This window comes from Anas platyrhynchos, chromosome 20, assembly GCF_047663525.1.
Source record: "Anas platyrhynchos isolate ZD024472 breed Pekin duck chromosome 20, IASCAAS_PekinDuck_T2T, whole genome shotgun sequence".
In the NCBI taxonomy this organism is placed as follows: Eukaryota; Metazoa; Chordata; class Aves; order Anseriformes; family Anatidae; genus Anas; species Anas platyrhynchos.
The window spans coordinates 1,171,491-1,184,196 of record NC_092606.1 but is presented as its reverse complement, the minus strand read 5'-3'; the positions used below and the strand labels follow the sequence as shown (position 1 = coordinate 1,184,196).

General features: G+C 37.3%; 1 protein-coding gene across 5 annotated transcripts in view; it reads right to left on the bottom strand.

The window, feature by feature from the left end:
- The window catches only part of NF1 (neurofibromin 1), a 95,132-nt gene that overhangs the window by 46,672 nt on the left and 35,754 nt on the right, over positions 1–12,706 (bottom strand). For 2 of the 5 annotated variants that reach the window (XM_038165778.2, XM_038165779.2), the window contains exons 29-36: positions 12,589–12,692; positions 11,576–11,711; positions 9,179–9,241; positions 7,359–7,517; positions 6,507–6,604; positions 6,213–6,359; positions 5,604–5,750; positions 5,172–5,282 (exon numbers count right to left, since the gene is read on the bottom strand). In XM_038165778.2, coding sequence (XP_038021706.1) covers positions 5,172–5,282; positions 5,604–5,750; positions 6,213–6,359; positions 6,507–6,604; positions 7,359–7,517; positions 9,179–9,241; positions 11,576–11,711; positions 12,589–12,692 — 965 coding nt within the window. Of the gene's footprint in view, positions 1–3,495; positions 3,742–5,171; positions 5,283–5,603; positions 5,751–6,212; positions 6,360–6,506; positions 6,605–7,358; positions 7,518–9,178; positions 9,242–11,575; positions 11,712–12,588; positions 12,693–12,706 lie in introns of those variants that run through there. The other 3 variants (XM_038165780.2, XM_038165781.2, XM_072026082.1) reach the window with 2 other exon arrangements.

Below are 12,706 nucleotides of genomic sequence, written 5' to 3'. Positions count from 1 at the left end.
TAATACAAATACAATAATCTGTCCTCAGAAAATTCTGTGTTGGAAAATAACTATCCAACAATTCAACATGACATTCAGTAGTCTCTTTGAAAATGGTGCTGCCTTCTGACTATTAATTGATTATCCAGAAGAGGTCTGGCACGCCTTCTTGTAGAGATGTTGGCTTTTAAAACATCAAAATTGCTGCAGGGATAGCTGTGGTGGGAAACAACATTTCCACATTTCCTATTAATTAGTTTGGGATATCAGCTCTAAAACTTGATGGCAGTACTTCAGGATCAATATCTATTGATTTATCGATCACTTTAGTAACAGAGTAAGGATTAGAGACAGAAGATGACTGGCTTTGGAAGTCTGGTTGTTACCCAGGAAACACAATGTGGAGAAAAATGACAGACGAGATTAAATTTCACAGCACAAGAAGGATACAAACTGATCCAGATATATCAGTAAAATGACTCAACAATGCCTTAGCAACAAGATCTCAAACTAAAAAAAAATAATCTGCTTGCTGCAAGCCCTCAAATGTCCTTCCAGCTCAAATCTAAACAGTCACTCCTCATTTCACCCCTCAAAACACGACATCTGGCTCAGAACCCTAAGACAAATACCCCAAGTAAGCACCACAGAGACCCTTTTGCCATTCCACAGAAGCACCGGGTAGGCCTAGGCCGGGCAGTGCCGGGGAGGCAGTCGCCGTCCCAATGCTGGGCACTGCTCTCTGCTCACTGCTGCCGCACTGCCCTGGCACATGTCACTCCCCGGGACCTGCGTGTTGGGACCGCAGGCTGCACACCCACCGTGGGGGGGTCCCCATGGTCCCACCGGTGCTGAAGGGGTGCAGAGCACCAGCTTGTGACAGTCAGGCTGACGTCCTCCACTTGGGCAGTGCTAACACCTTCCTACGCCCGCCGAGAGATCCCCCAGTAAAATCCCCAACCTTAAACTGAAATGCTTCCCGCAAAAAGGGTAATGCTTACTGCTGCCATCTTCACATGTCTTCCTAATGGAGGTCAGTTCTTTCCGTTTTCACACACGTACACTTCGCAAGCGGTACATATTTTACAAAAATCACTTCCATATGAACTCATTTTTAAGTCATAACCACCATGCCTATAGCTTCCTTAGAGACCGAACACTCCTGTTAAGTTAGCCTGCTGTGGATAATTTTATTTTTCTGCTTTTAAAGAAAAGGTAGTACGGGCTCTACACCTAGCAAGCACATGTTGCATGCTTTTGTACCAACTTCTTCCCAGAAATTCTTTCTTTACAGGTGAAATAACCATTCCTTGCTCTGCAAATGAAGAAAACACTGTATGTCAGGTCTTCCCAGAATAGATAAGGATGCCCTGGATCAATGCCAGACAGAGTAAACTTTGTGAAGATGGATTGTCACTACTCTTGGCATACGCATACCTAATTTTTTGCCTGAACAGGACAGGATAACAACGCAGGCATTTTATTTTACTTGACATGAAATAAGACAGTATTCAATGGAAAAACTGGAGGAGAAAAAGGTGGCAAGCAAACAAATTTTAAAGAGAATTTAAAGACAGTGTATTCTAGCTTAAACACCAAGGACTTTACCTCAAAAAAAAAAAGTGTAATATTTTCTGTCTTATTAGCTGCAGGCTCATGTCCAAGATAGGAAAAGATGGGTGTACCTGTATGACTACATTGGCTCTATTTATCTATCCTAAAAAGGAGATATTTTTTCTCGTGACACATATTTGCATCAGTGTCAGAGAAACAGTTTCCAAAATTACTTTGACAGAATTGAGGGATGGACCAGAAATGCAGGTGGGAGTGGAGAGATGAGCTGATGAGACTCTAGCTGATTCTGCTAACTTGCAGTAGAAGGATGACAATTTTTCAAGCTTATTCAACTACAACAGTGAACAAACACAAAAACTGGGAGATAATCTGAGTTTCCAAACATCCATTTTATTCCTGTGTTTTCCCAATTTGTTTTTACTATTGACAGCAGCACGACTAGTTTAGAAGGGGTCTGAACATAATACATTACATATTCTTTAAAATTCTACTGACATTCAACTGTATAAAGTTAGTTATGTTGTCTAAAACAACCAGCATGCTTTTCAAAACACAGTTATTTAAGTTGATACATGCTGTCCACGAGAACCATAACCCTTCATAAGCCTATGCAGAAATCAACTTCAGCAAAACTCGTAAAAGATATGAGTCACTTGCACAATGGAACATTTAAAAAATGGGTCTTCAAACTTTACTTTTTCTTTTTCTCCCCTCCCCCCCTTTTTTTTTTTTTTTTTTAACTTTGTGTACATAGCTTCAGGAATCTTTAGAGAAAAAAAGAACAGAAACAAATGGAGTACTTCAAGATAGGTGAATTAGTTTCAATTTTGGCACTACATACACTCACTTTACTTTTAACTCTGTATCCCAGCTGGACCTTTAGGGCATCAGTAATGTTTTTTCTACTGCCTAACATAAAAGCAGTGCTCAAACTGATGGTTCAACAAATCTGCTCCTAGTAACAAATTACATGGAGCATTCAGACATTCCCATAAAGTCATTCTACAAGACATATGCTGTTCAATGTTTTCTGAAAACTTATGTTAGATACGCAGATATGTATTTGTCTGAGCACAAAATTACTTCATTTTTGGTTCAACAACTGTCACTGATGTTGCAAAAGGAAAGTTTCCATAAACTATCGCTCTTCTTATCCACTGCTGTAAAACGTGAAACGTATTTGAGATAATCTAATTTAATATAAGTTAATTACTGTTAGAAACACTTATGGCCATTTATACCGTAAACTAGTTTCATAAAAAAAAATTGTAAAAGCCCACTTCAGTCAACACAATAGGTCCAGAGGTGATACAAAAACCTTAAAGAGGACAGAGGATTATGGCAAGGCTTTTAAAGACAGTATTGTGACAGAAGATAAGTGGCACTACTCATCTTGCTTTCTTCCACTCCAAAGTGTCAAGGGCGTTGAAAGTGCATGAAAGGGGACAAGTAAAAGGAAAGCAATTTTCCAAGTTATTTCCCAAGTAAAAGGAATAGAAAGCTAAAGGTTTACTTATATAAGCATTTTCTCCTATAGTTTCTAATTCAGTGCTACAAATTGTTGGGAAAAAAGTTCAGATAGAAATGGGTAAGAAAACAAAACTTACTACAATAAGAGTTTCTGTGTGTTTAGCATTCCTTTGGTTAGCATAAGCTTACAGATTTGTTAAGTAAGAACTCATTAACTAATGGAAAGCTTGGACACTTTGGTCTCACTCCTTACAATGTTATTTCCAAATGGACATGCAACGTTACATTTTATTTTTAGTTCTACCTTTGCACTGCCTTAAACAAAGTCTCTCTAAAAAGTTAGCAGCAAAATAAATGTTTGAGAACCTTCACAGCAACAAATACAGAACATAAGCATTTCCTCCTTACATTATCAGCTTGAGCAAGGCTTTTTTTTTTTTTTAAGTGTAAAAAAAACAACCTTTGGCATGGCAGCACAAAATTCCGGAAGGAAAGAGTTTTGAGATTTGTTTTACCTTCCACATTTGATACTGAACAGAAGTTTTTTTGTTGTTGTTCTGAAAAATCAAAACCATAATCAATGAAAATGTGAACAGATATACTAATTTGTTGGATCTCTGGATAGGAATCCATATTTAAGTAGCAGAATACAACTATAAAGTTAGAGGTTATATTCAGAAAGGTTCTTCAAAGCTTGCTGGTTTTTTGGCCTTCAACCTGAATTTGGAGTAAGGTATGGTTATTATATCAAGTAGCAAAACAATAAAATTTTCCAATTATTAAAATTGTTCCCTACTGGAAAAATTGAAAATTTCCTTGGGGAAATAACGAAAGTCACATGGTGTAACAGAGCACAGACTTTTCTAGAAAGTTTGTAGATCAATCTACAACACAGAATGAAAAGTACTACTGAATGCGATGAAAAGTTCTAAGAATGAGTAAGAGTAGGGATTTAAAATTTTAGTTAATTGGGAAAAAAAATGAAATTCATGTTGGGTATGATTTTCACTGGAGATAAGTAAATTTGAAGAATGCCTTATTTGCAAATATATATTAACTGTTTACGGAAGTTGTTGACACCCCTGTATACCCCCAGCACGGAGCACACAAGGACAGCAGCACTGGCATCACCACCGAAAGCTGTGCTCCCAGCCCTACCCCAAGAAGCAGCTCATGACCCCAGGAAACAACCACGCCTAACCATGCCAGCAGTGAGCACGCCATCAGCAATGGTCCTGCAAGCAAGCACCCCACTGGTGCAGCAGCCACCACTGGCAGCCCAAACCAGCACCCACCCCATCAGCAACAAGCACCTGGAGAGCCAAAGCACGCCCACAAGCTCTACACCAGCACTACTGCCTCAGGCAGCTCCACCAGCACCAACTCAGCTAACCACCAGCAAAAACCACGTTGGCAATGGCAGCAGAAGCAAAACCAAGAGCCCCACTGGAGCACAAAGCGATGGCAACAATCTGACCATGAAGGCCAACATCCAAACAAGACCTGCTAGCATCAGCCAGCGCCACAACGACACGAGGATTCAGCATCCGACTGGGCACCAGGGAGAACTCCGCAGCACCCTGCTGGTGCCAAAACCAGCGGCCCCTGCTGCCAGCCTGCACCTCAACAGCGGCACCAGTACCAAGGGCAAGGGCACCACCAGCACAGCTCAGAGAAAAGGTGTAACAGCTACAGTCTCGGTTTTCAATCCTGATTTGATTGCACCCATCAGTTACTTGTGAGCACAATGACTCTCCTTTTCTTATGAAGTCTGCAAATGACTGGGATATGGGGACCTTTTTCAGTTTTATTGCTTATTTTAGCTTGTTATTAATTTTATACTTCATAATATGAAGATGCTAAAACCTCTGATAAAGGATTAATAGTAAAGTGGTGTAGATGCAGTTTACTTCAAACAGTGAAAAATAAATAAAAATTAAAGTCTCATGCATATTTCTGCAGGTGTACATATTCCTAGGTGGATGAACTAGTTCTGATTTAGTTCTGATCACAGTTCAAAACTTCTGTCACCAATATTCAGCAAATAAGTTAATTTCAGAGTCTTGTTTGCATCTCTTTCATATGTACACTTCATACTTTAGCTTTTACATGTTTATTTTAGACAGGGGAGGTGAAAGATGCCTTACCGCCGAGCAATGTAGTAGAAAACAGGATTGCCAGCTTTTGATGTCCCAGCTTGGTAGAAAATATTTAACGTTTTCAGTGCTTTGAACTCTTCTTTTTCATGTACCTGATGCCTAAAAAGCAGTACATGACATCAGCTTTTCACAACTGCCTTACTAAAACAAAAAACCCAAACACTATTTATTTGCATCTTTAAACAGAAACATTAAATTCATAAAATCTTGAACCTCTGTTAAATCACAAAAGCTACTGCATTCTGATTTAATTCTGTTTAATTATTGAAATTAAAATCTTCTATTCACAAACCTAACAGGTGTACGTACAGCCAGCCTTTTAAACCCTCCTTCAAAATGAAAGCTCAAGTCTTAGTAACTACGTCCTTGCTGAAGTAAGAAGACCCACAATGAGCTTCCCCTCCACAATAATCTCATTACCTTGTCATAAATTCTTCAAACTTGGAACTAGTGAGATTTAAACTGGACCAATGTGTATCTGCCACAGGTTTGTGCTCAGGTGGACCCAGATAGGCAAGAAGAGTAGCCATTTTGTCAAAAGGTCGTCTTCCAACAGCCTTGTGGTCCCTAGAAACAGCATTATTACTTAACAGATAAGTCTTTATTTATTCAGCAATTCCTGTTTTTTTGTTTTGTTTTATTATTTGTTATATTTGTTTTTAAATTTGTTTTATTATTATTATTATTTGCCTAGTAACCTTCCTTACCTTGAAGAGGTTACATATTCTTTTCAAAATTAAAAAAAATGTTTTCAGTGAAGAAATTAGAAAAATGTGTATTATGCATATCGATTTTACAAAGATTGACAGACAAATATACACTTGTACAGAAGGCTGGCAGCAAAGCAGGCAAGAAAGATCTTAGACATGCACCCAGTAATGAGATGTCAGTAAGACAAAAAAGTATCCAGAGGTAAGACTTTTTCAGCCACCATATTCTTCTCAGTAGTAACAGTAAAAGCATTTGAATATAATTCAAAATATTCACTCCCCATCAGCAGCTCCCTCCATAATATTTCTGAAGTCTTACCTGTTACTGGAAAGGTACTGGCCAATTTTCTCCTGATTGTTCCACAGCAACCGGTGCAAAGCAAGTACGTTGCCATCACTGATGAAAGACAGGCTGTGATTGACAGTGTCGCTAGCTGGGCAATCAGATGCAATATCAAGGAAAAACCTAGAGTTGAAAACCAGTGATTGCCATAATTGTGTAAGGGAAGTCTGCCACGCAGACCCAATGCAAGTCAAAAGCCTGCAAGCATACATGACTTTTTTTTTTTTTTTTTTCAATATTTGGAGCCAAAAAAGGTTCCAAAGGGCCTACCTTCGTGCTGCGTCAAAATTGCTTTTTACAAAATCATTAAAAGGCCGCATATGTTCTTCTTTTGTAAACAGGACATGGTTGGCAATACTCTGAAGTATCTAAACAATAAAAAGATGGAAGAGGCACATAAAGGCTTAATGTCTTAACTGTTACAACTGCCAATATAACTTCACTATTAGAAATACACATTTTAACTTGTGAAACTTCAAAGCAAACAAACAAAAAAAGAAGGGACATAAGCCATCTAATACAAAGTATTTTCTTTTACATAATTCTAAATAATAGAGAAAAGATTTCACTTCTGAGATTTACTTGGGCTTAAACCAGGAAAAGAAATCATCTTTCAAAAGTGTGCTTTATTAAGGGTTAGCATTTTTTCTGGAAATCACAAACAGGTGTAAAGGCACGTGCCTATTTGAAGAAAATCACAATTTCTCAACAATTAAAACTGGATAATATACACAAGGCCACAGAAGTTGTACAGAACCAGTAAACTCCTCCCCACACGCCTTTTTTTTCCTTTTTTTTTTTTTTCATGTTTTTTTTTTTTTTTTACAGGAAGTAATACTAAATGGTACCAGTCCTGAGATGGAAGAAAAAAGCTACTTCTTCAAAACTTCTATAAACCTCATTGATATCAGATATTTTCACTACTGTTGAAGTTATGTTGGTTTCTTTGATTTTACGTCATGCTATGATCTATAAACATAACTCTGCAGTTTAAATAAGCGTGATCTTTGTTATACAAAACTAAAAAGTTTAACTAAATTTTCTCATTCTTGTCAATTGAAGAACAGAATTACTTCAGGCAGAACACACAATATGGCCAAATAAAAGCATACACTGATTCACCTTTGACATCAGTTTCAATCCCCTTTCAATTCTTGGTGGAGGCTTTTTATCTAAAATCCCTGCCTCGTAAGGGGAGACAATCGCAGGATTGATGAACCGGAGGAACATAGCACTTCCAACTGCTCCAATGCTGTTCTGAGGAAATCGCTGACTAACAACCTATGAAGTTGAGAATTATAAATAATATATTTGCATTAAAGAAAAGGGAAATCAATCTGAGAAAAGTCTTGTACGGCAATCCAACTTTACATATTCTTTCCATAACAATCAAGTTCAATAGATTTGAGTAGGATTCTCTTGGCTTTACAGGTCTTGTATTGTAAGACAATCAAGAAAGAGAAGGAAAGAAGAGTAAGGGGGTGAGGGGGCTATCCAGACACTGGCAAGGCTTACTTCAGCTTTCATATAAACTTTCTTGCTGGGATGAAATTCCTGCAATAGCTATTGTACAAAGCTAAGAAAGTAAACTACCTTATAATGTCAGCCACTGACAGTAAAGTGGACAAATGCCATATGTTCACAATCAGGTGTGCACAGCCTTCCAGTCAAGCAGGTAATTCTTTTTAAATTCTCAGGTATTTTATTTGAATAACTATTTCAATATTACTTTCAAGGCCCTCCCCATCAACATGAATTACATGACTTAAAGTTTGAGGACTAATCTAAATTTGAGTGAGGGAGATATTTGAAGAAATCTCTCTCCAGATCCATCGTATCTCAACAGATTTACCAAAGAAGGAAAGACAGAATGATCCAGAGCCAAGTAGCCAGTGTCTTATAAAAATTCAATATCTATATATGTATATTTTTGTCCAATTATCAACCAATCATAATATCAGATTCTACCATTTCACAGATCAAAATTAGCAAGTTTCATATATGAAGTTAAATTGTTTAAATAAGACCCAATTCCCAGCTTACTATACTACTTCAAAGCATAGCTGGTGCAATCTCAAATCATGCTTCTTAAAACAGATAAAGCCATTAGTGCATACACGTCAAGAATCATTATGGTTTGGTAGCAACCTCAATCAAGTTATCTTGTGATGCAATTATTTATAATATTTTCTTGTAAAGTATTACTTTGCACACAGATTTTGCATTTCAACATGATACTAATCCGCCCAGTTATAGCGAAAAATATGGGAGTATTTAATAAAAGTCTAAATTTCCATTCTGCCTCAGTATTATTCATACATTGTATTTTGAGGTCACTGCCAAAGAAAAGGGTAAGCCTTAGCTTGTAATGATACCACTCTATCACAATATATACATCTCAACTCTTCTTTAACACAGTAAGTTAAAGTGGAAAATCTCATCTTCCCTCAGTAAATAAATAGAAATGCTATTTTTTATTGCTTAGTTAGAAGGCAAACAAAAGAAAATATCAGAAATAAATCATAGGAGCCTTTTTTCAGCAAACCATGTGTTAATTGATCTTCTCCCAGGATGCAAGCTGAAGTCATGTTATCTACGGAAGTATTAAAGCAACTAAACAGACTCAGATTTTCCCCCAGACCAAATATTTTCTTTCTCCATTTTTTTGGAAGATGGTGGTAAGGGTAGAGGAATCAGAATATTAAATGCTAAGCTGTAATGTTAAAGATGTATTTTTGTTTACTCAGATAGGCACACAGAGAATATTTTAAATATAAAATAATTCCAGTGTTAATTGAAATGAAAGCTATTTTGTGCCAGAATTAGTAGAATGATTTTACAGTGAGTTCAAATAGACTGAAGTGAAGATGTTTTGAATAAACAGCAAAAGATTTCTGTTGTGGTTTGAAAGAAATGGCTAGTAAAAAGGTCTCCAAACTTACTGATTTTTTGTTTTCCTTTTTTTCTTTTACGGTAGCTTTATTCAGTAGAGAGTGGCAAGTTGCCTACAGAACAGAGATGAGCACAAACAAGTCACAGCACCAACTACATACAGCAACAAAAAACCAATGTTGACTTGTACATAAATTACACAGTAAAATGTAACAAACATAACCAACAGAAAATGAAATATATAAACTAAAGACTGATGATGGAGGTTCTATTCCACATTTTTTATTACATCTTATTTACAAAGCACTAAATACAAAACAAGCAAATGTTGCGTTTCAATCATTTCTACTATTTCTGGCTAGATTAAAAGTCAAACCACATTAATGTGCTCATGATATACAATATTGGGCATTAAATCGCATATTCAGCTTTCAGACGTATTTCACCATCCCAAAATAATTTTAATAGTAGAAATAGTAAAGTGTTATACCTTTGATATACACATTACTTTAAAAATAAATTTAGAGTTTTAAATCTTCCCAATGTTTCTCTGTGTGTCCTTCAATTTAGTTAGATCTGTGATTCATCACGGTTAATTATTACTTTGAGAGCTAAATGATAACATAAAGTAGTTCTGTGGAGAATGGAGGGAAAAAAAAGCCAGCAGATCTACATCAAATTTATTATAGATTTCCAAATTTAGACATTTGACTTGATTATGTTAATTTCAAGGCAAAGGGACCCACCACAAAACCTCACGTTCTCTTATATTTTACAACAGGATTTGAGCAAAGATATAGCACATCAGCCTTATGTACTGCTGCCCCGCAAAGAGGTAAATTTTGCTCTTGCAGCTCAATCCTATGTCTTTCATATTAGTTGTAAGAATAAACTAGCATCACCAAAAAGCCCTATACTAAGTGAAGCCTGGAATTCTATCAATAGAAAGCCAGCAATATTTAGCTGTTTGAGAACAAGCACACACCAACAATTCATATATAATCTTTAGAGAAAAGAACTGGAAGAAAATTCATACAACTTAAAGATGTGACAGTAAAAAAGCAAGTCAGTGAAAGCGATTCCACCAACCAAGCTAAATTTAAACAGCTCAGATCTATTCAAGACCTGTTAACTGATGTTGTCCTTACCAAACTTCTGACTTTGTGTAACTTCTAGAAAGGAAGAGCTAACTTTGGAAGCATTCTTATCTCTACTCTATTCATCAGGCTACTGCATTTAAAGGAAGTAAAATTTCCATCCCTCTTTATTAAGAAAAATCATGTAAATTAGCCTTTTAACTGAAACAATATAAAGGCAAAAAACAATAGAACTGATATGCTCCCACAGAAGAATCTTTGAAAACCACCCCATTGCAGAGTACATTCCAGTAACTCCAATGCACGTCAGAATTAAAAATGGTTTGCATAGGAAGAATTTTTAGCAAAGTATCACTGCAATGGATCTAAGTCTGATGCACCCTAGCAACAGCACATAAAGCAATTCCAGGAAAACATCCAGGACAAACCAGCAGCAAATAATGGAAGCAAGAATCAAGCACGCATGGCATTTTCAGTGACACATCCACTTGCAGTCAATGTCTGCGAGACTGACCATCTGATCCTAAAGGAAAACCAGCTTGCCCACCTTGTTTCCCTATTTAACGCACACACAGAAACCCAAACAAAAAAAAACCTTCCACAACCTGGATACAGTCTGTTAAAACCAGAGGCAGAAAGAGAGCCAGGTGACTCGAGAAGCCATTTACACCAGCTGTTACAGCAGAAACAAAAGGCCAGCATTTGCACTCCTAATTCCTACCAACAGCTGAGGACAACAACCCCAGATCCACAACAGTCCCAACACGATGCACTGGTCTTCACCCCCACAAGTTCTGAAAATCACAACAGTATTCACTACAAAAATTATTAATACCTGCTAAAACATTATCAGTGCTAAGAACAACGATTAACATTGCATAGAATGTTTTTGTACTACTCATAATTAGTTCAAAGTTTTGTTTCTCTAAGACAAGGATGCTTTCACTTTCCACAGCAATCTCGCACATGCGGCTGTGGTTGACGATAGCGCCTTTGCATGCTCTCCCTCCAAACATAGCTCAGAAAATCTGTTTTCCTCGCTTTACTTCAGACCCGAGATACAGACTCCATGGCAGAAAGGCCAACAATAGCTCTTCCAGAACACAGAGAGACTGCAGCTCACAACCTCTGCTGTGCACAGCCCTTCTGCAACAGCCTCCTCCAGAAGGACTGCAAACTGTATTTCCTACTGGTCCTGCGGGCAGCAAAAATATCCATCCCCTACTGGAATTTTAGCAGCCCACTATAAGAAATGCCCACTATGCACCCATTACTAGATCAAGATGCAAACTACTAGAATTGTAAAATCAAACCCTAAAGTTTAGGGGCAGGCAACCATTGCAGGCATACCTGGTACAAACAATGGCACACACTGCGAAGTTGTGGTGGGAACTCTGAAGAAGAATTAATGATTGCATGAAAAAATTTTTCTGTCATTTGTAAGAGACTCCGTTGGTTCTCTTCAAGGCTTTCTGTAGGCTCCAATCTGAAAGAGACCCATAAATGTATAACCAGCAATCAAATCCTACTGACTATGCTTATATTTTCAGTAGTAACCTTATCCCACGGGGTAAATAAAAATCTTACAGAAATATTTACAATCTTTCACACAGAAGATTCCATCAATAATTTAAATTACATAAGTGACAAATACAAGGTCATTCAAAACTTAGTAATAAACAGAGAGCTGTAAATGGGATTCTCTCCCATCATTCCATACTAAGACAAGTGTTCATAATTCCAAGAGGCCTGCATTATCAGTTTGATGATGGTTTCTGTGAAAGGGATTTCTGAGATAGACACAGTTGTTTGACAGCTAAACTATTAAAAATAAAACCTATCTCTTGGCAAACTACTTAAAAGAAGAATTTTGAAAAATTTTCAAGAGTTAAAGAGAATTCAAAACAACAGAACAGCTACTAAATCCAAGTCTTGAATTGATATGAGAAATTAAAGCAAAAAAAAATTTACAATATGTATGCATTCCAACTTGCTTCTGTAATTAATCCAATGACCTAAAGCAGATGCCTTCTGGTACTACTGGAAAACCCCCGCATTAGTGGCCTACAAAAAGTATGAAGTAGCAAGTAGGAGAAGAGGTTTTGTAAGGACTCTCTGTCTTCCTTACTCTCTCAGGGCTTAGAGGACATGCAGCAGAACTCATCTCAATGTGTTGGACAGCTTTGTACAATTCTCCCTGGGTATAAGGACTGTTGGTAGATAAAATGAATGTGTCTGGTGAAGCGAGGAGCAGGAAAGTATGAAAGTGTGAGAAAAATATTTACAACAAAGAAAAGGAAATCACAATGACTGGGAGACAATTTTATAAATACTTTTGTTTCCCCCCGCCTTGAATCTCAAACCTTGTAGGATCCACCTCAAAGCTAACATGCTGCCATTCAGAGGACGTGATCACAGTCCTTAATAAAGGTTCCAGAAGTTTCTGCAAATACGTAGCACCATACACCTATTGAAAAAAGA